The 21069-nt window shown below is 38.0% G+C and overlaps 1 protein-coding gene across 1 annotated transcript in view; it reads right to left on the bottom strand.

Moving 5' to 3' along the window:
• clcn2b (chloride channel, voltage-sensitive 2b) overlaps positions 1-21069 on the bottom strand; it is a 333131-nt gene that overhangs the window by 61335 nt on the left and 250727 nt on the right. The window contains exon 19 of the mRNA XM_062067936.1: positions 19197-19267. Coding sequence (XP_061923920.1) covers positions 19197-19267 — 71 coding nt within the window. The remainder of the gene's footprint in view (positions 1-19196; positions 19268-21069) is intronic.

The raw sequence follows: 21069 nt of genomic DNA, 5'->3' as shown, positions 1-21069 counted from the left end.
AAAACAGACGTCCACTTCATGGACCCACTAGCTGCGGAAGCTAGCTCTCCAACAAGCTAAACAGACTCAATAACCCCACGGTGACATTTTGGTGGATTTACGAATTTAAAACAATAGGAATGTAATTGAAAGGCAATAACACTAACACAGACACTTATAAACATGTCAGCAGAATCACTAATGCTAACAACGCGAGTTTGATTACATTACGATAGCACGCACAAATATGCATGAAAACATTCCTTCAGACATCACACATGGGGCGGTTTAGTTATATTGTAAAACTTACAAACATTGCATGGAGTGATGAATGAAGAATCCGTTTGAGAAAAAAAGCTATGGACGGTTATACTTACGGTTCAAGCCACAAAACAGGAAGTACATTTTCAATCCGCAAAACATGCAGTTAGTAAACTTGTCCAAAAGATGGCACCATTGTTACGATCGGGTCGCATGATGCAAAGGACGAATCCAGACAGGACTTGCAGGTAAGGACTTGATTTAATAGTAAAACAACACAAAACAGGTACAAAACAGAAAACAAACCGACTGGATAAGGTGCAGAGCGCACCGAAAGCTAAGGCTACAGCTTAGCACAGACTAAGATCACTAGCAGGGGCTAGGAGACAAGCAAAAACTTACGTAACAATCGCGTGACGCAAATAAAGAAGCCAGACCGACTGACTGGAAAAGGCAGGCTTACATAATGTCAGTGATTGCAAACAGGTGCGCGTCCGGAACACAAGCGGCAGGTGAAAATAATAAGTAGCTATGGAAACCAACTCAGAGGTGCACAAACAGGAACTAAAGGAGTCCAAAACTAACAGAAAAACCCAAGTGACTCGAAAAACCCAAACAGAACAGCGGAAGCAGCGGATGACAACCATAGCACAAACAATAACACAACTTTTCAGTGTCACTGTCGGTGTTATGTGAAAACTAGCAGCACTGTTTTATAAGCCGCAGGGTTCAATGTGTTGAAAAAAAAGAGTAGTGGCTTATAGTCTGTAAAATACAGTAATAAAATGTGTCGCAATGCTGCAAAAACATACAACTAAATGTTGTACTTTCTGATTAATGATAATGATTAAATCATTTGTAAAACGTAATTAAAAAATGTTTTAAATAATTTGACAGCACTAAAATTAAGGAAAACAAAAATGTATAATTTTTCTTAATTTTTCTATGGGTATTATACTGTAGTAATGCAGCAGAGCGGGAAACACACTCAAGTCCTTTTAGACTGGAAAGCCATTTCCGAGGGCCACGTCAGTGGCTGCTTCATCAACACAAAAGAGGATATAAATTCAAATGATAATTGCTCTTATATTGTCCGCAAGTGTCAATTCAGCATCTAAAAGCTAGGTAATAATACAAAAAAAAATCCACAGTAAAAGAACAGGAAAGAAATAGTGAGGTGTCAAAAACAAAAACAGCAACAAAAACCTGAGCCCACAAGCCATCATAAATAAAGCATGGAGGCATTATGAAAACTCAAGAAGGCGAAATAATGAGAAAACCGAGACGGAGAGCCTGGGCGGCATCATTTCTCTGGAACAGACTACTGATGTCATTTACCCTGCATCAATATTTCACAACCAAGATAGAGGGAGACGAGGAGGCGGGTTGGAGGTGTGAGGGCTTTTGAAAAGTTATAGAGATGGGAGAAGAGTGCGAAGGAGAGAATCATCCAGATTCCTAAACAAACACGGGAAGAGAGGAAGTGCTAACTGGATTTCTCTTGTGCCACAGGAGACACTGCAGAAAGTTGGAAACATTTACATTTGATAAAGTCTTCCATATGCTCGACTGGGCATGCATAGCTTTCAAAAATTCAGAGTAAGCCTTATCAGCATAACAATAATAAAAAGAAGTGGCGATGACGAGAGACACAAGCCCACAAGGCTAATTAAATGCACCCACACACTTGTGCCACAAAGCTGTAACCAATCACTTGACTTTCAAGCGGTAATGACTAATAAACCCACTCAACACATCCAAAAAGGAACCATCCAATGATGTGTTTTCTCAGAACTGACCACACAGTCCACTCCTCCTGGGTACTCTTAACACATTACTGGATTTTAATATCCTCCGCTATCAGTCGCAGTTATTACCCACCAATGAAAGAAACAAGACTGTGTGGATTTATTTCACTTTACGCACTACAGCATTTGCTGCACATTAAAAAAGACTGGACAAAGTCAATAGTGGCGAGTAGAGATAAGCACCGAAACACGGTTCCATAATGGCAACTGTGCTGGTGCTAGTAACCAGACCAACAAAAAAAAAGGAGCTATCAGTGTCTTAATCTAAGTGAATGCAGACTCAGCCACCTGCAACAAGTGCTTAGCGGTGATATTGTGATGCAAGTACTGTCTTGAAAGCAGCCCTGATTACAACCACAGCACATCCTCATTATTCGCCAATGATGGTTATGGCCAGTGAGGTTGCATTCAAGAACACCCGTAATTATGAGTAACAAACATTACAACTCAAGTAAGTTGTTTTGTGCACGTTCTTCGTGTTTTGCATTGCTGCAATAATAATGACAATTTTGATGTATTACTTATCATTTAGTTCTTATTATATTATTAGTATTGAAATAACTAGTCTGTTTAACTTGAATGTAACACAATTCCATAAAAATAAAAAAGGTCGGTAACACTCTAGTATGGGGAACACATATTCACCATTAATTAGTTGCTTATTAACATGCAAATTAGTAACATATTGGCTCTTAATTAGTCATTATTAAGTACTTATTAATGCCTTATTCTGCATGGCCTTATTATATAACCAGTATGCCATTAACTAAGAGTCTTCCCTCAATAACCTCAGAATTATTGCTTTTTAGTAACCCAAACCCTAACCCTTATATGTTCCCCTAGTGTCCAAATAACTCTATTAATAACTCTACTAAATAAGTCTTTGTTACTTTAATAAGCAACTAATTTATGGTGAATATGTTCCCCATACTAAAGCGTTACCAAAAGTTTTTTTTTTTCTCTCAAAAGGTTAGGGGTTAAAGCATTGGCACCGTTTTTAAAGTACCGATTTGGTACTAGTTTAGATTAAAATGTAAACGATACTCCTCTCTAGTGACAAGGTTATTGTTGGCCATTTTCAGTACAGTTAGGACAAATCAGGACTTGCATGAAAAAAGTTCATGACCATTCTTTAAGTATTGAATCGGTCATAACTACACTGTAAAAAAATAAATCCTATTTTTATGGTTAATTTACTCAAAATTTCTACTGTAATTTTTTTTTTTTTAAATAGTTTATAAAACTGTAGAATTGAAGACATTATCTGTAAATAAACAATCCGCCTGTTATTTTAAGTAATATGCCAGTAATGACAAACTATGCATATGTCTATTTTTTTTTACAGAAAATTACCAAATTAATTATACATAGCATTTTCTGTTTTCTTAAATTACTTTCAAATTCATGTAAAATTACAGTAATTATCATTCGTTAAATATGTAGCTTGTTATATAAAAGTCTATGTCCATACTAACAGGTATTTTTCTGCAGAACTGTTTGCATCGTCACTTTATTAAAGGTGGTTGATCTTAAAAATTCAGAATAAATCTGTAAAATAATGGTATTTTTCTGTGGAACTGCCAGCATTGTCACTTCATTAAAGGTGTTTGATCGTAATAATTTGGAAAAACTCTGTAGAATAAAGGTATTTTTCTGCAGAACTGTTTGCATCGTCACTTTATTAAAGGTGGTTGATCTTAGTAATTTAGTAAAAATCTGTAAAATTACGATATTTTTCCGCAAAACGTTTCATTTCTGTAAATATAATGTTTTTGATCATTATTTGGTTTACAATGTTTTACTTTAATTTTATGGTTTTCGTTTGGCAGCCGTAGCTGCCAGTAGATGACCGTTTTTTTTACAGTGTAGACCAGGGGTCACCAACCTTTTCGAAACCAAGAGCTACTTCTTGGGTACTGATTAATGCGAAGGGCTACCAGTTTGATACACACTTAAATAAATTGCCAGAAATAGCCAATTTACTCAATTTACATTTAACTCTGTTATTAATAATTAATGATATTTATCTTTGTGGAAACACTGATCATCTTAATGATTTCTCACAATAAATATATATAGAAACAGATAAATATCAATAAGCAACACTTTATTTTTATATTTTCTCTAAGTGCACATTTTTCAAATTGAACATTTTCAAATGATCACTTCTAAAGACAGTCTTGTGAAATCACAATACCCCATTTCAACTAGCTAGCCACTAACATTTTTGAACAAATCATGAATTACTTTGCACCATGTTTGTACAAATAATAACTCATGTAAAATACAAAAGTCAACTCTCAAATTTTTAAATAAATCATGTCACACTTTGAAATGGACACCAAATCTGTTATGTGTTTCTTTGTCAGTTAGTGAAGACCAAGTCTTTAAAATATTTTCTTGGATTTTTAAATTTTTTTTGAGTTTTGTCTCTCTTAGAATTAAAAATGTCGAGCAAAGCGAGACCAGCTTGCTAGTAAATAAATAACATTTAAAAAATAGAGGCAGCTCACTGGTAAGTGCTTGTCAAGTGTTTTGCTTTTTTCACTGTGCTTATCCCACACTTGAAGGGATGTACCAATGCTGAATGTGGCTCTGGATTTCACTCAAAAGACCAGACCGTAGTTACTTTTTTCCTTTTATTTTCCTTTAGTTTGCAACAGTTTTTCCAACGAAGAAACAGCTTCTTTTTTCTTCTTTAGTCTTTTGCAGTGTTAGTAGACTTTAGTACACTTTAGTTTCTTTAGCTGTCTTTAGTAGCCTTTAGCTTCTTTAGTAGGTGAAAAACCTTTAAGGACAAAACACCACAAGATTAACATGCTGTAAAAAGTCAATCAATTATCAATCCCATAATTTACAATTATTAATTAGGCTATCAAACACTTAAGAATAAAACAAGTGCAAGAAAATGGATTAAAATTTTCCCTTTAAGTTAATTCAGATTTTAAATAAATTGTCTCAACATAAATGCACCAAGATACATATAAAATACATTTAACACCAGAAACACAATAGATAAATGCAGCAGAAAACCCAATATGCAAATACATAAATACCTAACCAATTAACCACCTATTTTAGATACATATTTAAAATCCATATCCAATATAAATATATTATTAATTTAGCAGTGAAACACTCCAACTTAAACGCTGACTACTGGTAGAAAAATACCCCTTTTCTATGCTCTCACTAGCAGCCAATGATCCAACACAGTTAAATCCAACACTTTAAGTTGAGCGACTTCACCCTCCTGATGAAGCAAACTGCTCCAACATATATCAAACTAAGCAAAGAATCACAACACTTCCTTACTAAACAACAAACAGTTACACAAAACACTGTGTGTAGTTAGCCTCCAGACTAAGCACACTACATGCACACAACTCCCCCCATCTCACCATCTCACCTGCGCAACAGGTGCGCCACACCCACAAAGAGAAATAAAGTGCAATCTTACCGGCTGTCCGTTCAGCTTTTAGTTTTGGTACACTTTTGGCATAACTCTGTGTTATCTGTAATGAACCAAACCTTTCTCCACTCTGCGCTGGCGTCTTTTGTACTCCTTGATTTGACACAGCTGTCTAATTACCGGGCTCGCGCACCAGCAGACGAGACGGGAGCGCGCCGCGTTATACCTGCGCGTGACCGTAAACTGATAATAATGCCGAATTATATACATTTCCTGGGGTTGCCTAGGTGAATAGGGATGTAGATGTGCTCTAAAATAAAATATAATTTTATTAAGTGGGGTTTGGCTGGTTGCCAAGCAGCCGCAGTTACGCGCTCGCGCATCAGCTGACGAGACAGCTGTTCGCCGCTACAGTGCTGCTATTTGAGCTATTTTTAGAACAGGCCAGCGGGCTACTCATCTGGTCGTTACGGGCGACCTGGTGCCCGCGGGCACCGCGTTGGTGACCCCTGGTGTAGACGATTCAGATTGTCCTAGATAGCACATGTTTTGACTCTCATTCAAGCATCAGTTTCAATTTAGGACAGGTTTAGTCTCCAATACATGACAATGCAAGACAGAAAAAAATGCAAGACGGAAAAAATAAGAATTATTTCAAAGGGAATTGCACTCCTCCCCACTGTATGTGAGACAAGAACACAATCTTCCTATTTTCTGTGTGTTTCAGATAGTTTAAAAACTGCTAGCAAGAGGTGGCTAACAAGGCAGGTAATGGGTATTTAGTTATTTCGCCTATAAAGCCCTCTAAAAACCTCCAACAACCTTATGCTGTAAATATGTACAGTGTATGTGATGTGGTAACAGGCACATTTATGTTAACATGTAATATTTAGAGTATATTAGTCTTTTTAAGTAGCATCTGAACTTCTTTCTTGAGCGCATTGATTTCACAGAGCGCATAGCTACAAAAGCTAGTTCCGCCAACAACAACAGCTTCAATAGTCGGTGTTTGCTACCAATAAGTATGGCAGACGTCGTGAAAGACAAGGACTACTTTAGAAAAAATGACAATCAAGACCCTTATCTTTTTGAGCCCAAATATAAGTGGGATGAGCTAAGTTCTAAAAGCTGGGTGATAAACAGATCCGGCTGTAGTTAAACACCAAGCCATTGTCCAAGCGTTAGCACTAGTTCTATACATACTAACATACCAAAACAGTCAACGTATGCTCTCACTGGGACGCAGACTGATGGGATGGTTTTATCTTTCAGCACAAGACTTCAGCTTCAGCATGATTCAGATAAAAAAACGCAGAGAACAAACTATCATCTTGCTTAATCTACTTAGTGATGTCTGTAGGTCTAAATTGGGAGCCTGAATCCACTGGTCGAGTCAGTCCAAAGTATAGTATGGTGTGGCGTTTTAAAGCTTAACAACTTTTCGGTTTATGGCCACACCCTTCTATTATGCATATGTCAGACATGATTTAAAACACACTATTAACTTTTCCAACTTTATAGGTCAGCAACAGCAGGAGCAGCAGCTAGCTTACCTCTCGCTAGCGGCTAGATGAGCAGTATCAGTGTCTCTTTGAGCAAGGCACTGTTACTACGCAAGAAAAGAAAAGTAGTTCCTCTGTGTTAGCTCATACAATAACAATGTGGCTATAGGTTGGTTAATATGCAGGTCACAGCATATAAATGAAGCGTTGTTGGCAGTTTTTGGATTTTTTTTTAGAGTGCTTTATAGGCGAAATAGAAGACTACCCATTACTTGCATTGTTAGCAGCCGCTTGCTAGCAGTTTATAACTTTTTAGAATGCACAGAAAAAGAATGACTTCAGTGTTCTTTTCTCACATAAGGATTTTAAATTATGGGTAAAATTCCGAAAAACGGGGTCAAACTATTAATATTATTTGTTTACATTTAAAACACTTCCTTGTGGTCTGCATAACATGTAATGGTGGTTCTTTTGTCTACAATTTGCATAGATTATGTTTAGCAGACCATCTTTAAGTAGCTTTCAGACCATCTCTTCAGGATGCGTTGTTTTTATGTGGCTCTACTTCGACTGTGTCTTCTTCCCGTCAGCCATGTCGCAGTTTTTAGCGCTTCCATATGGAGTCTACTGACAGATATAAGTTTAAACAATAAGCTAATTTGTATTAGAAATGACAACAGTGGAGGATTCATGAGCATGAGATCGGTAGGTTGGAGTTCAAATCCCAGCCGAGTCATACCAAAGACTATAAAAATGGGACCCATAACCTCCCTGCTTGGCACTCAGCAACAAAGGGTTGGAGTTGGGGGTTAAATCACCAAAATGATTCCCGGGCGCGGCGCCGCTGCTGCCCACTGCTCCCCAAGGGGATGGGACAAATGCAGAGGACAAATTTCACCACATCTAGTGTGTGTGTGACAATCATTGGTACTTTAATCTTTAATCTTAATGTGCGAGTCAGTCTGCCCCCCAAGAGGATAGAGAAAGATAAGGAACTTAGTGTTTACAACTTCGGACGACAATGGCCGACTTGCTTAAAGCTCTTTCAGGTTAAATTTTGTAATAAATAGAGATATCTACTGATGTAACTAGGGACAAATACGTCACTAGCTACTCAAATTCCAAACTACTTGATTGGAGCAAGTTTGGAAGAAGGCAGGATGGATAAATATGGTTAAAATCAAGAGCAAGATTTGAGTGGGGCCCCTCTGAACTGGAAAAGTTGGGCTCTGGGTTCAACAAGTTAAGAACCACCGGTCTACACTACAGTAATACAGGGCTTGTTTAGTTGTTTTCAGTCACTGCTTTAAATCAATTCCTTGTATAAATAGCCACAATTAAAAAAAACTATGCACATGCACATGATAAAAATCCCTAACATTTCAAAATTAAGATGTTGACAGGTATGGACTACATTTACATGTAAAATTGTGTGTTTTCTGATCTTTCCGATCTGGAGCCTGTTTGTTTTGTTCTGTTTTCAAGCACTGAAAAGGCGTTTTCTGTTCAGCCACGACAATTTTCCATTTTTTCCCCTCAATCAAGAGTGTATACCTAATTTGGTATTTACAGTGCATCCGGAAAGTATTCACAGCGCTTTTTGTTGTGTTACATTTTTGTACTCAAAATTCTACATACAAACCCTGTTTCCAGTTGGGAAATTGTGTTAGATGTAAATATAAACGGAATACAATGATTTGCAAATCCTTTTCAACCCATATTCAATTGAATGCACTACAAAGACAAGATATTTGATGTTCAAACTCATAAACATTTTTTTTTTTTGCAAATAATAATTAACTTAGAATTTCATGGCTGCAACACGTGCCAAAGTAGTTGGGAAAGGGCATGTTCACCACTGTGTTACATGGCCTTTCCTTTTAACAACACTCAGTAAACGTTTGGGAACTGAGGAGACACATTTTTTAAGCTTCTCAGGTGGAATTCTTTCCCATTCTTGCTTGATGTACAGCTTAAGTTGTTCAACAGTCCGAGGGTCTCCGCTGTGGTATTTTAGGCTTCATAATGCGCCACACATTTTCAATGGGAGACAGGTCTGGACTACAGGCAGGCCAGTCTAGTACCCGCACTCTTTTACTATGAAGCCACGTTGATGTAAAACGTGGCTTGGCATTGTCTTGCTGAAATAAGCAGGGGCGTCCATGGTAATGTTGCTTGGATGGCAACATATGTTGCTCCAAAACCTGTATGTACCTTTCAGCATTAATGGCGCCTTCACAGATGTGTAAGTTACCCATGTCTTGGGCACTAATACACCCCCATACCATCACAGATGCTGGCTTTTCAACTTTGCGCCTATAACAATCCGGATGGTTCTTTTCCTCTTTGGTCCAGAGGACACGACGTCCACAGTATCCAAAAACAATTTGAAATGTGGACTCGTCAGACCACAGAACACTTTTCCACTTTGTATCAGTCCATCTTAGATGAGCTCAGGCCCAGCGAAGCCGACGGCGTTTCTGGGTGTTGTTGATAAACGGTTTTCGCCTTGCATAGGAGAGTTTTAACTTGCACTTACAGATGTAGCGACCAACTGTAGTTACTGACAGTGGGTTTCTGAAGTGTTCCTGAGCCCATGTGGTGATATCCTTTACACACTGATGTCGCTTGTTGATGCAGTACAGCCTGAGGGATCGAAGGTCACGGGCTTAGTTGTTTACGTGCAGTGATTTCTCCAGATTCTCTGAACCCTTTGATGATATTACGGACCGTAGATGGTGAAATCCCTCAATTCCTTGCAACAGCTGGTTGAGAAAGGTTTTTCTTAAACTGTTCAACAATTTGCTCACGCATTTGTTGACAAAGTAGTGACCCTCGCCCCATCCTTGTTTGTGAATGACTGAGCATTTCATGGAATCTACTTTTACACCCAATCATGGCACCCACCTGTTCCCAATTTGCCTGTTCACCTGTGGGATGTTCCAAATAAGTGTTTGATGAGCATTCCTCAACTTTATCAGTATTTATTGCCACCTTTCCCAACTTCTTTGTCACGTGTTGCTGGCATCAAATTCTAAAGTTAATGATTATTTGCAAAAAAATGTTTATCAGTTTGAACATCAAATATGTTGTCTTTGTAGCATATTCAACTGGATATGGGTTGAAAATGATTTGTAAATCATTGTATTCCGTTTATATTTACATCTAACACAATTTCCCAACGCATATGGAAACGGGGTTTGTAGATACTGAGGGTATACATCTCAGAGCGACCTTTTACCACAAGTTTGTAAAAACAAAAAAAAGATATCCTTGTTTGTAGATGGTTGGACTTGTGTACAGCTTGCAAATTTAAGGGTAAACAGAACTATGCGACTGTAATAATTACATTTGGAATAAGTGTTGCTCACCCGAAAGAAAGCTCTTAAGATGGGTGGTGGCTCCTGGTGAAGGGAATGACATAAATGGTGTGAAACAATTTTATGATGAAGATTTGCTCACCCATGATAGGGGTAACATCAACGATTCATTAAAATACGGCCAAGGATTGAATATATAAAGTTATATTTTCCTCTTTAAAAAAAATAAAAATGAAATCATGCCCTTACCATTGTTTTCTTTTATCATCATGTCACAGCAGATGTTGGTGGAATTATTTTCCTCAAATTATAAGAGATTCTTGTCTCAGTGACAGACATGCAATAGTGTCATTAGCATGATTGCCAATTTGCAGCAGACTAAAACCTAGTTAGAAGTACAATACCTCATTGGAAATCACGTGTGTCATGCTTTTTTTGTTTATTGTAGTGGTGGATGATATGCTGTTGTTTAAACGCATGCCTAATCCTAATTAAGACATTTTTGATTCTACCCTCCTGATATTTATGAGCATGCACAGAAGAACTCACTCCCCTTTGGAGCAGTGAATAATTAATTAACAGAGCGATGTGCTAACTTTCAATTACCTAAAACACAATCAGACTTTGGGTCACTCCAGGGGGTGGGGCCCACTCTGGGTGGCGTCACTGATTGGCAGAGGTGGGACCAAGTCATTGCTTTGCAAGTCACAAGTAAGTCTCAAGTCTTTGCCCTCAAGTCTCGAGTCAAGTCCCGAGTCAAGACAGGCAAGTCCCGAGTCAAGTCCAAAGTCAAGACTAGAAAGTCTCAAGTCAAGTCCCAAGTCCTGCATTTTGAGTTTCGAGTCCTTTCAAGTCCTTTTAACCACACACTAATATTTTTACACAGATTGTGTATGCTTTTAAAACGCTGTATTTATTTATTAAAACAAGTGCATTTGAAATTGCAGGAAAAAAATGGTGCTGACATTGCAATTCATAATAGCACTATTAACCAGTCATTTTAATAGTTTAAACAATTTTAAACATTTAACTCATTCCTTTACAGAATAAACACATTTGCAAAAACAAACATTAACATACTATTGGTTGTATTTTATGAAAATAATATTACCACAGAGTTGAGAAGGAGCAAAGATCTTCAATATTTGTATGTGAGAATCACAAATAAATCTTCTGGGGGAGGATGACGCCCCTACAGGGGTTTGGTTTACAAACTTTCAGCCCCACCTAAAACAAAATTCTCCAGCCGCCACTGATTATGATGCATTCTCATTTTAGGCAAAATATAAGACAATACTTTCTTAACAGTATAATTGTAACCAGGAATAAGTCTTCAAGTAACAATATTCAAATACTAACATTGTTGGGTAAGACAACATTTGGCTTTATTCTGAATCCAGTGAAACAGATTGGTGGTTTTAGCTGATATAAAGACTTTCAGGTGTTTATATATGTTTAAGTATTTGGCAGACGCTTTTATCCAAAGCGACATACATAAAAAATAGATATAAAACAATCACTGTAAACATTATCATTTAAGGGAAGAATGTAATACAAAATATCAATACAAAGTGTCAAGACAGAATAAACTCTCTACTGCTGCAGCAACAGAGTTACAGTCTATAGGTCCCTAAAATATATAGATATCTAATGTATTCATACATTGTTTATGTAGGATATACGCATGTATATATAATCTAATCATATTGTTCCTTCAACTTAAAAATAGCTGACCGTTTTTTCCCCCCTTCTCTGGGATTATATTCCCAGGTTTGATCTCGGACGTCTGGTCACTTATAGCGTATAAGAATATTATATTACTGTTAAGCAAACTATGAATAATAAAAACGCCAAAACATGTGTCCGTTATCATAGCTACACGTATGACAAAAAAACGCGTGAAAATCAGTGGTATTCAGTGAGGTAAAATGAATTAAATTTGCTGACAGTTCATTGCTCCTGCCAAATGAATTGCACTGAGTGGAGCGGATCACCACTCCAAGATGGCGGCTCCGCGTCTCGTCTGCGCCAGTAGGCAGTAGCGCTCGATGCTGCGTCTACTTATAAGATGTCTATGGTTATAACGTTAGCAGTGAGTTTACAGCCTCACTGATTTAACTACACAGCAAATAAAAGTCATGTTACTTAGCCAATAAACGTTATCTTACATTCAAAACTTACCCTTCTTTGTGCAACTTCAAATGTCGAACGAAGTTGGAAGTTGTTGCGTCTCCGTATGTAATATTCGAACTGCGTGATTTGCATACGGCAATTCGTTTTTTGTTGACCAAGTCGTAGTTTTTATACCCGAACGAAACCAACTTTGGCATAATTGTTTCTCACTGCCGCATTATTTGACAACTCATGTTCGGTGGTTGTCCTGCAATTTGATTGGATGAGAGCTGTGTGATGAAAACAACGTAGATCTAATTTGATTGGCTGTTGTACTGACAGCACACACGCTTATAGACACAGACGTGTAAAATGAAAGATACGGAGCGCTCCCAAATAACTTTTTAAGGTTTGGGTTTTGGGGAAAGTAGCAAGTCATGTCAAGTCAAAAGGCTCAAGTCCAAGTGAAGTCACAAGTCATTGATGTTAAAGTCTAAGTCGAGTTGCAAGTCTCTTTACATTTTGTCAAGTCGAGTCTAAAGTCATCAAATTCATGACTCGAGTCTGACTCGAGTCCAAGTCATGTGACTCGAGTCCACACCTCTGCTGATTGGACACCTCGGGTGACACAGTTGAGGATGGATAGCACAGCATGCCGACTTTTAACAGCCCCCAACTTGTAGAACACCTGACCACCATTTTTTTTTTCCCAGATAAAGCAAAACATGGATACAGGTGGTCCTCAGGGTTATGGACGAGAGGAAGTCTCAATAATGAGACCACTAAGCTTCCCAGTTATCACTGTCCATTTCATAGAAACATGTTTAAGATTAACTTCTCGTTAATTTCTCCCCCTGAGCTTTTTCCGATTTGTCTTAATTCACTTTACTTTTCTTTTCTTTTATGCACTGCCACCGCCTCATGCTCGGGAGATATGATAGAAGTTAAAAGTTGAAAAGTGTAGCGACTTGCAACTGGGGCCGATAAACTATATTATTGTCAGCATTATTTTAGATTATTATCTAAATTCTATTGTAATTATAATTTATAAAAAATACTGCAAGTACTGCTTTCCAACGAAATAAACTTTCCTTTTTCATTAGTATTTTTTTTAATCATATTTAGCTTCCAATTACAAACAATACAAATAAATTTGACTCTTTTCTGAATATCCCCTAGGGGATCAATTAAGTATGTCTGATTCTGAGCAGCATGGTGGTAGAGGGGTTAGTGCATCTGCCTCACAATACGAAGGTCCTGAGTAGTTGTGAGTTCAATCCTGGGCTCGGGATCTTTCTGTGTGGAGTTTGCATGTTCTCCCCGTGACTGCGTGGGTTCCCTCCGGGTACTTTGGCTTCTTCCCACCTCCAAAGACATGCACCTGGGGATAGGTTGATTGGCAACACTAAATTGGCCCTAGTGTGTGGATGTGAGTGTGAATGTTGTCTGTCTATCTGTGTTGGCCTTGCGATGAGGTGGCGACTTGTCCAGGGTGTACCCCGCCTTCAGCCCGATTGTAGCTGAGATAGGCTCCAGCGCCCCCCCCCCCCGCGACCCCGAAGGGAATAAGCGGTAGAAAATGGATGGATGGATGGATGATTCTGATTCTGAAATATCTGCTAGCAAAAATTGCACTTCAAAATGTTGAATTGCACTTCAGTTAAGATTTTATGTTACTTCTTTTTTGGTGTTTGTTTTTTTGTTCGGCATAGAGGCTCGTTCGTCCGTGTTGATAGGCTATTCTTCCTCATTTGATTTGAATCCGAAACATCACACACCGTGATGTTTGGCTTTGCAATCATCTTTTTTGCTCCCAATTTTTGTTACCTTTTTTGCTCCCAATTTTTGTTACATCCTAGTGAGTAGCGACTAGAATGTCTCTGTGGCTGTTAGAAGCTAGCAGTCCTGCCTCCACTCACAGAGACAACTATTACGAATGACTGTTCATTTAAATGAGAGCCATGCACCGAGGACATGGCAACTTATCAATGCCGGACAAATTATCATGTTACTTTTCATTTATCGTTCGTTTAATTAACTTATTGATTATCGGCCTAGGTATAATTGAGATTACTGCAACTACTCCTCTTTTTCTTTTTGTACAGTATAAATAATTTAAGGGGGTCGGGTCGTTCCTAACCACAAAATGCCGTAACACGAGGACCACCTGTGAGAATTAAATTGTATGTGGGATACTTTTGCTTTGTTTGTTTTAAGAATATGTATTGCACAACTGTATTGTTTAAACCCAGTTTTTGCTTTTTGCAGTCTAAAGCTTATTTTCTACTGCACAGTGGCTATTTGGTCACTTGTTGTACGCTGCTTTATTAAAACACATGCACTACACTTTGTAACTGTGTTTTCTGGATGATCCCTAAACATATTAATGTACCTAATGTGGTCAACAGACTTATCTTATCCATTTATTTATTTTTTTCTATTAAGATGATATCTAACGTGGCCGACAGGGTCAAATGCGCAGCAACATCCAAAATACACACAAACCCCCTAAACACATGCAATACGGAGAAAACACAAACAGAAGTACAAAGAAACTGGAAGTTAGCTATGGAGAGCCAAATGGGACACAATTAAATAAATAAATACATTTTAAGTATTTACTTAAATGTGTTTTAATTCATTATAATATCAATTAAATACATACATGTGTTTTTAAATGTGTCATTAATTTATTCAATGTAAAATTACATTAAAATATTTAATTATTGCTTTCCTTATTTCATGATTTAATTAATTATTTCCTGATTTAAGTAATTTACGATTGAATTAATTATTGATTTCCTTTTTTATAAATCAATGATTTGATTAATTATTACTACTTTTAAGTGATTTAAAAAAAATAATTCATTATTTAAATTCTGTCCCATTTGCCATAGTTAGCTTGCTACTAGGAAGTAAACCTTACTTACCATTGGCGCCAGGTCTGAGAGGGATATACAAATAACATGAGCAAAATGCCCAGAACAAAGTTGGCGAAGTGAAAATGTAAATTTTATTACACTTTTTTAAAATATTATTATAGAGCTACCCATTGAATGCGTTGTCTTCCCCGTATTGCATGTGTTTTTTGGATGTTTTTCTGCGCGATTGGCCCTGTTGGCCACCGTAGATATTATGTCTTGCAACACACAATACTTGTAGTCGTGTCGACGATTAGTCCTTTATTACAACAAGGTAGGGATGTAACGATAAACGGTAAAAATGATAACCACGGTAAAACTCTCAACGGTTAGTATTACAGTTTTAGATTAAAAATATCCAAAAACTGTGATTAATAACTGCAGTTGGATCAATTCACTGACGGACTGTCGCTAACTCGCTATCTTAAATGCTAACATGAATACAGAGGAAATTAACATCTTTCCCCATTTAGCAACGAAATACCCCAATCTGAACTTGTATTTAACACATTACTGTCTAAGCAATTATGCTATTCAGTGGTGCACATTGAACCTACAAGCTGTGAGTAATCAATATATATACTCGGCAAGTTGTTTTTATGGTGCGCTCAAGGACCACTGAAGAGAGCAGTATGCTACAACGCCCGCCAGAACACTCATGTCTGTGAAGCATAAGGAACACAAGACATGCTAAAAAGAGGGCTTTCTAAGAGTGGGTCTAATTATCTAAGTGCATTTTAAAAATCAGGAGATTTGTTTAAGTACATTCAACAACACCGTGACAATATTGTTAACCGTGATAATTTTAGTTAAAATAACCGTGATATGAAATTTGTTCCATCCCTACAACAAAGTAAGAATTTGTGTTCTGCGTAGTGTTGCTGTGTTTACTGTCTGAAGTAGTCTATGTTAAAGGCCTACTGAAACCCACTACTACCGACCACGCAGTCTGATAGTTTATATATCAATGATGAAATCTTAACATTGCAACACATGCTAATACGGCCGGGTTAACTTATAAAGTGCAATTTTAAATTTCCCGCCACACTTCCGGTTGAAAACGTCTATGTATGATGACGTATGTGCGTGACGTCAATGGTTGATACGGAAGTATTCGGACCCATTGAATCCAATACAAAAAGCTCTGTTTTCATCCCAAAATTCCACAGTATTCTGGACATCTGTGTTGGTGAATCTTTTGCAATTTGTTTAATGAACAATGGAGACTGCAAAGAAGAAAGCTGTAGGTGCGATCGGTGTATTAGCGGCGGACTACAGCAACACAACCAGGAGGACTTTGAGATGGATAGCAGACGCGCTACCTTGAGTACAGCTTTGGCTTCCAAACATTTGATCGCTTGCCCGTACGTGCGTGTCGCTATGTGCATGTCACGTACGTAACTTTGGGGAAATATATGTGTTGGAGCCAGTTGGAGCCTATCTATATTATTTATTTATTAAGTGTTTGACAATGAAATCAAATAATGTCAAGAATGATGTTAATGAATTATTGGATGTTTTAGATTTCATTGTGATTGACTGATTGTTTTCATCTGCTCACGCTCCTACTGGTGAGCCACTTCCTCCTCCTATAATTAAGAAGACAGGACAGCTGGGTGCCCTTTGTCTGTCTATCATGTTGAAGGAGTGAGGAGTGAAACAGTTTGTTTAACGCTAAAAAGGCCAAGGAAGCCACACTAAACAAGTTATTTTGAAGCCACGCTAAGTAAGTTATTTTGATTACGTTGAAAGTCAACCACGGAGAATATTTTTTGTTTGTGAAAATAAATTATGATCATTTGGAATCTAGAAATATCTCCGCGAGTGCTTATTAAGGAATTTAGTGAGTCAAACACCTCCTCCTCAAGACTACTCTGCATTACTTTATTTTTATTTTTTCGAAACTTTTTTGGAACGCAAGAGTAGCCGTTACAATATGTTTCTTGCCGACTCTGATGGCGGCCGGGGTGTCGTCGAAAGCTACAACGCCCGCCGCCGTCCCGTAGCTAAGTTAGCTTCAATGGCATCGTTAGCAACAGCATTGTTAAGCTTCGCCAAGCTGGAAATTATTAACCGTGTATTTACATGTCCATGGTTTAATAGTATTGTTGATCTTCTGTCTATCCTTCCAGTCAGGGGTTTATTTATTTTGTTTCTATCTGCATTTGAGCCCGATGCTATCACGTTAGCTCAGTAGCTAAAGAGCTTCGCCGATGTATTGTCGTGGAGATAAAAGTCACTGTGAATGTCCATTTCGCGTTCTCGACTCTCATTTTCAAGAGGATATAGTATCCGAGGTGGTTTAAAGTACAAATCCGTGATCCACAATAGAAAAAGGAGAGAGTGTGGAATCCAATGAGCCAGCTTGTACCTAAGTTACGGTCAGAGCGAAAAAAGATGCGTCCTGCACTGCACTCTGGTCCTTCACTCTCACGTTCCTCATCCACAAATCTTTCATCCTGGCTCAAATTAATGGGGTAATCGTCGCTTTCTCGGTCCGAATCGCTCTCGCTGCTGGTGTAAACAATGGGGAAATGTGAGGAGCCTTTCAACCTGTGACGTCACGCTACTTCCGGTACAGGCTTTTTTATCAGCGACCAAAAGTTGCAAACTTAATCGTCGATGTTCTCTACTAAATCCTTTCAGCAAAAATATGGCAATATCGCGAAATGATCAAGTATGACACATAGAATGGATCTGCTATCCCCGTTGAAATAAAAAAAATTCATTTCAGTAGGCCTTCAAGTACATTCAACAACACCGTGACAGGATGGATAACCGTGATAATTTTAATTAAAATAACCGTGATATGAAATTTGTTCCATCCCTACAACAAGGTAAGAATTTGTGTTCTGCTTAGTGTTGCTGTGTTTACTGTCTGAAGTAGTCTATGTTAACATGCAGTTAAAATTGCACTATTGATGTCTAAGCAGTTTATTGATACCGATGAGTGAGGGAGTCCTGTTTTGAAGTTAAAAACTGATCCCTACCAAAACTGAGCCCGAGTGCAGTTGGAAATAAGCTTAAGAACAGAAAACTATGAAAATGCCAGTGAGTGAACTATCATTGCTTCCCATTGTCAGACAGTAATAAGGAATTGTGGTCATGTCGGTGGTCAGATGATCTCCATAACCTTTACTGACCTTTGTGCCAATAAAAACAGGTTACGCTGAATGGATCTAAGCTCGGCCAATCATTGCAGCAAGTACAGGCACTGAAAGGTCAGCAGACAGGTTACAGGTTTACAAGGAAGAGGCTGTTCAAAATATTTTGGCACGATTGCACAGATGGGCTTGGGCTCACCATTGCCCAGCTCACAGGCAATCGGCATAAGTGATTAGCCTCAGTATATATGAGATGACAAGATGACAATGTGTTGATTGGCTGATGAACCGGTTACCGGGCGGAATCCAGGTGTTTGGATATCCCGGCGGCTCTTACCACAATGGATATCCGGACTCGTTTTGACGGCCTCCTGTTTTCAGGAGACGCCAGGCTCTCCACATTGTTGTTTTTCTTCCACCAACCAGGGATAAGCACACATTAACGAACTTACCAGCAGGATACATAAGAAAACACAACACATTTAAATGAAAAAAAGCTATCTAGAATGGATACACTAATGAGGAAAAACGTGTTTCCCTTGTGGTTGGGCTGAGAGACTGTGTGTATTCTGTGGATATGTGTGGGAGGTAATGTACTGGAGGGTGTAAAGAACTGTATGTGAGAGATAGCATAGGAGTGTGAAGAACATTTGAAGAGCATGATGCCTGCCCTGGTGTGTGTGTGTGTGTGTGTGTGTGTGTGTGTGTGTGTGTGTGTGTGTGTGTGTGTGTGTGTGTGTGTGTGTGTGATGTTAGGTGCATTTAAGGTTATTTTACCTCCATCATTTCTGCATCTGGACTGGCACAAAACAGGTTCTTTAGAGAGTTGCCTGACTGGTCCTGTAGGCCTATGAGACAAACCCATCATCTCACATTATGTGCAGGGAACCTGGCAGGCTGCTATATAAAGTGCTACTTACATTTACAAACCCCTGATTGTACAAACGTTTAGATTTACCAACCACACGTTGAACAAAAATATGCTTTGGTGTACCAACCATGTCTCAGTGCATGAAGGTTTCATCCACCCATTGAGGGCCTCACAGCGCAGACGTTTTGTGCCCGGCAGCACATCCATTACGAGCGGGCTGATCGCTCTCGCTGTTAGCTACTGTGCTCAGTGCTACTCTTTAAGTGTTTTAAGCCTTTTTACAACATTTTCCTATTTTTGCTAGATCAGTGTGAGCCAAAGAAAGAAATGGACAAGTGATGTGTGGTTTGAAACATTCAAGACGTATCCACAGCGTTGTCGACACTGCCTCTCCCCCATCCCTTCCACTGCTTACCAAGAAGATTAACTGACAGGGTAAATAAGATTGAATTATTTTGTTCTTAATCATTGCAGATAAGAAGCTTTGTTTTCAAACTGAGTGCACCACAGGGCTAGTGTGTCTGTGTGTGTCAGCAGGGCGTCGGTGGAAGTTGTTGTTTTGGCTTTGTTATTAAATAGAAAGTTGAGCCATCTCTCCCTTGTTATGTTTGTTTGATATACGGTACTGTATAACACTTCATATTGTGTTCAACGTGTACACGTTTTGACTGAAATATGGATTTTGTCGAGGCTGCTACCTATTACTTATGTTGTTATTTCCATTGTTTCTTATAAAGAAACTGGCTTCAATATACAACATTTTCCATTTACAAACCAGTAAAATTTGTAAATCGAGGTTTCACTGTGCATCATGACTTGTTATTAAGGGTAGAGTGCTGCTTTTTATGTTTTACAATAGTTAACTTATTTTTACAATTGCAAAAGTGTGTACAATTCAAGCAGTATGCCCTCATTTAAGGTAAGATAGTTTATTGTTTCATAATAAAGTAATATTATTATTATTATTATTACATGCATAGTCAACTTTTTTTTACACTAACCCCTGTTAACTATGTCACCTTAACTATTGCCTGTCCAGTTAAGGAAAGTTACATAATAGACAGCTTGACTTGGAAAGGGTTTCTATTGCCATTATTTTTTATGTGAAAAAAATATATATATATATAATAATAAAACAATTTGCAGTTTGATTAATGACTCCAGAATGGATCATGTTTCATCCTGAATGTTCCACTTCATCTAAATGCATGCTAGGGCCATTTTTATTTTTATTTTTTTAATTCAGTAAAAAAAAATAATAGTAAAATAAAAACAAACATTGAATTTTAAGACACAATTTTGTGTTGAGTTTGTGTTGTAGTATCAACATTTTTAGCTTTTTCTCAATCAATTCCGTTACATAGTCTCTTTGTTTTTCGTACAGTTTTATTGATATTTGGTTTAGTTTTATTTCGACAGTATGTTGTGGGTCAGCAAAACTCAAGTTGCAGGCCACAAATGGCTCCGGGGGCCAGACTATGGACACACCTGATCTAATGTTTGCAGAGCACATAGTTCTACTACTTCAGCATTAAATAAGCAGAACCACAAAATTCGATCCAATGTTGCGTATTTCTGATACGATAGTAAAAATAAGGTGATTATTGTTGTACCATATACAGTACCGGTACATTGTTCCTTCCATCATGTTTTTCAATTATTTTCTGTTACGCCTCGCCTAAAGAGATAAAAATAAAACATTTAGCGCCCTCCTACTCTTTGCTGCGACAACGAACAGTAACATCGACGAAAAAAACGATAGATCAATTTACAACAAAT

Source organism: Entelurus aequoreus, linkage group LG13, assembly GCF_033978785.1.
Source record: "Entelurus aequoreus isolate RoL-2023_Sb linkage group LG13, RoL_Eaeq_v1.1, whole genome shotgun sequence".
In the NCBI taxonomy this organism is placed as follows: Eukaryota; Metazoa; Chordata; class Actinopteri; order Syngnathiformes; family Syngnathidae; genus Entelurus; species Entelurus aequoreus.
The sequence above is the reverse complement of the archived record's forward strand: the minus strand, read 5'-3'. Positions and strand labels throughout refer to the sequence as shown.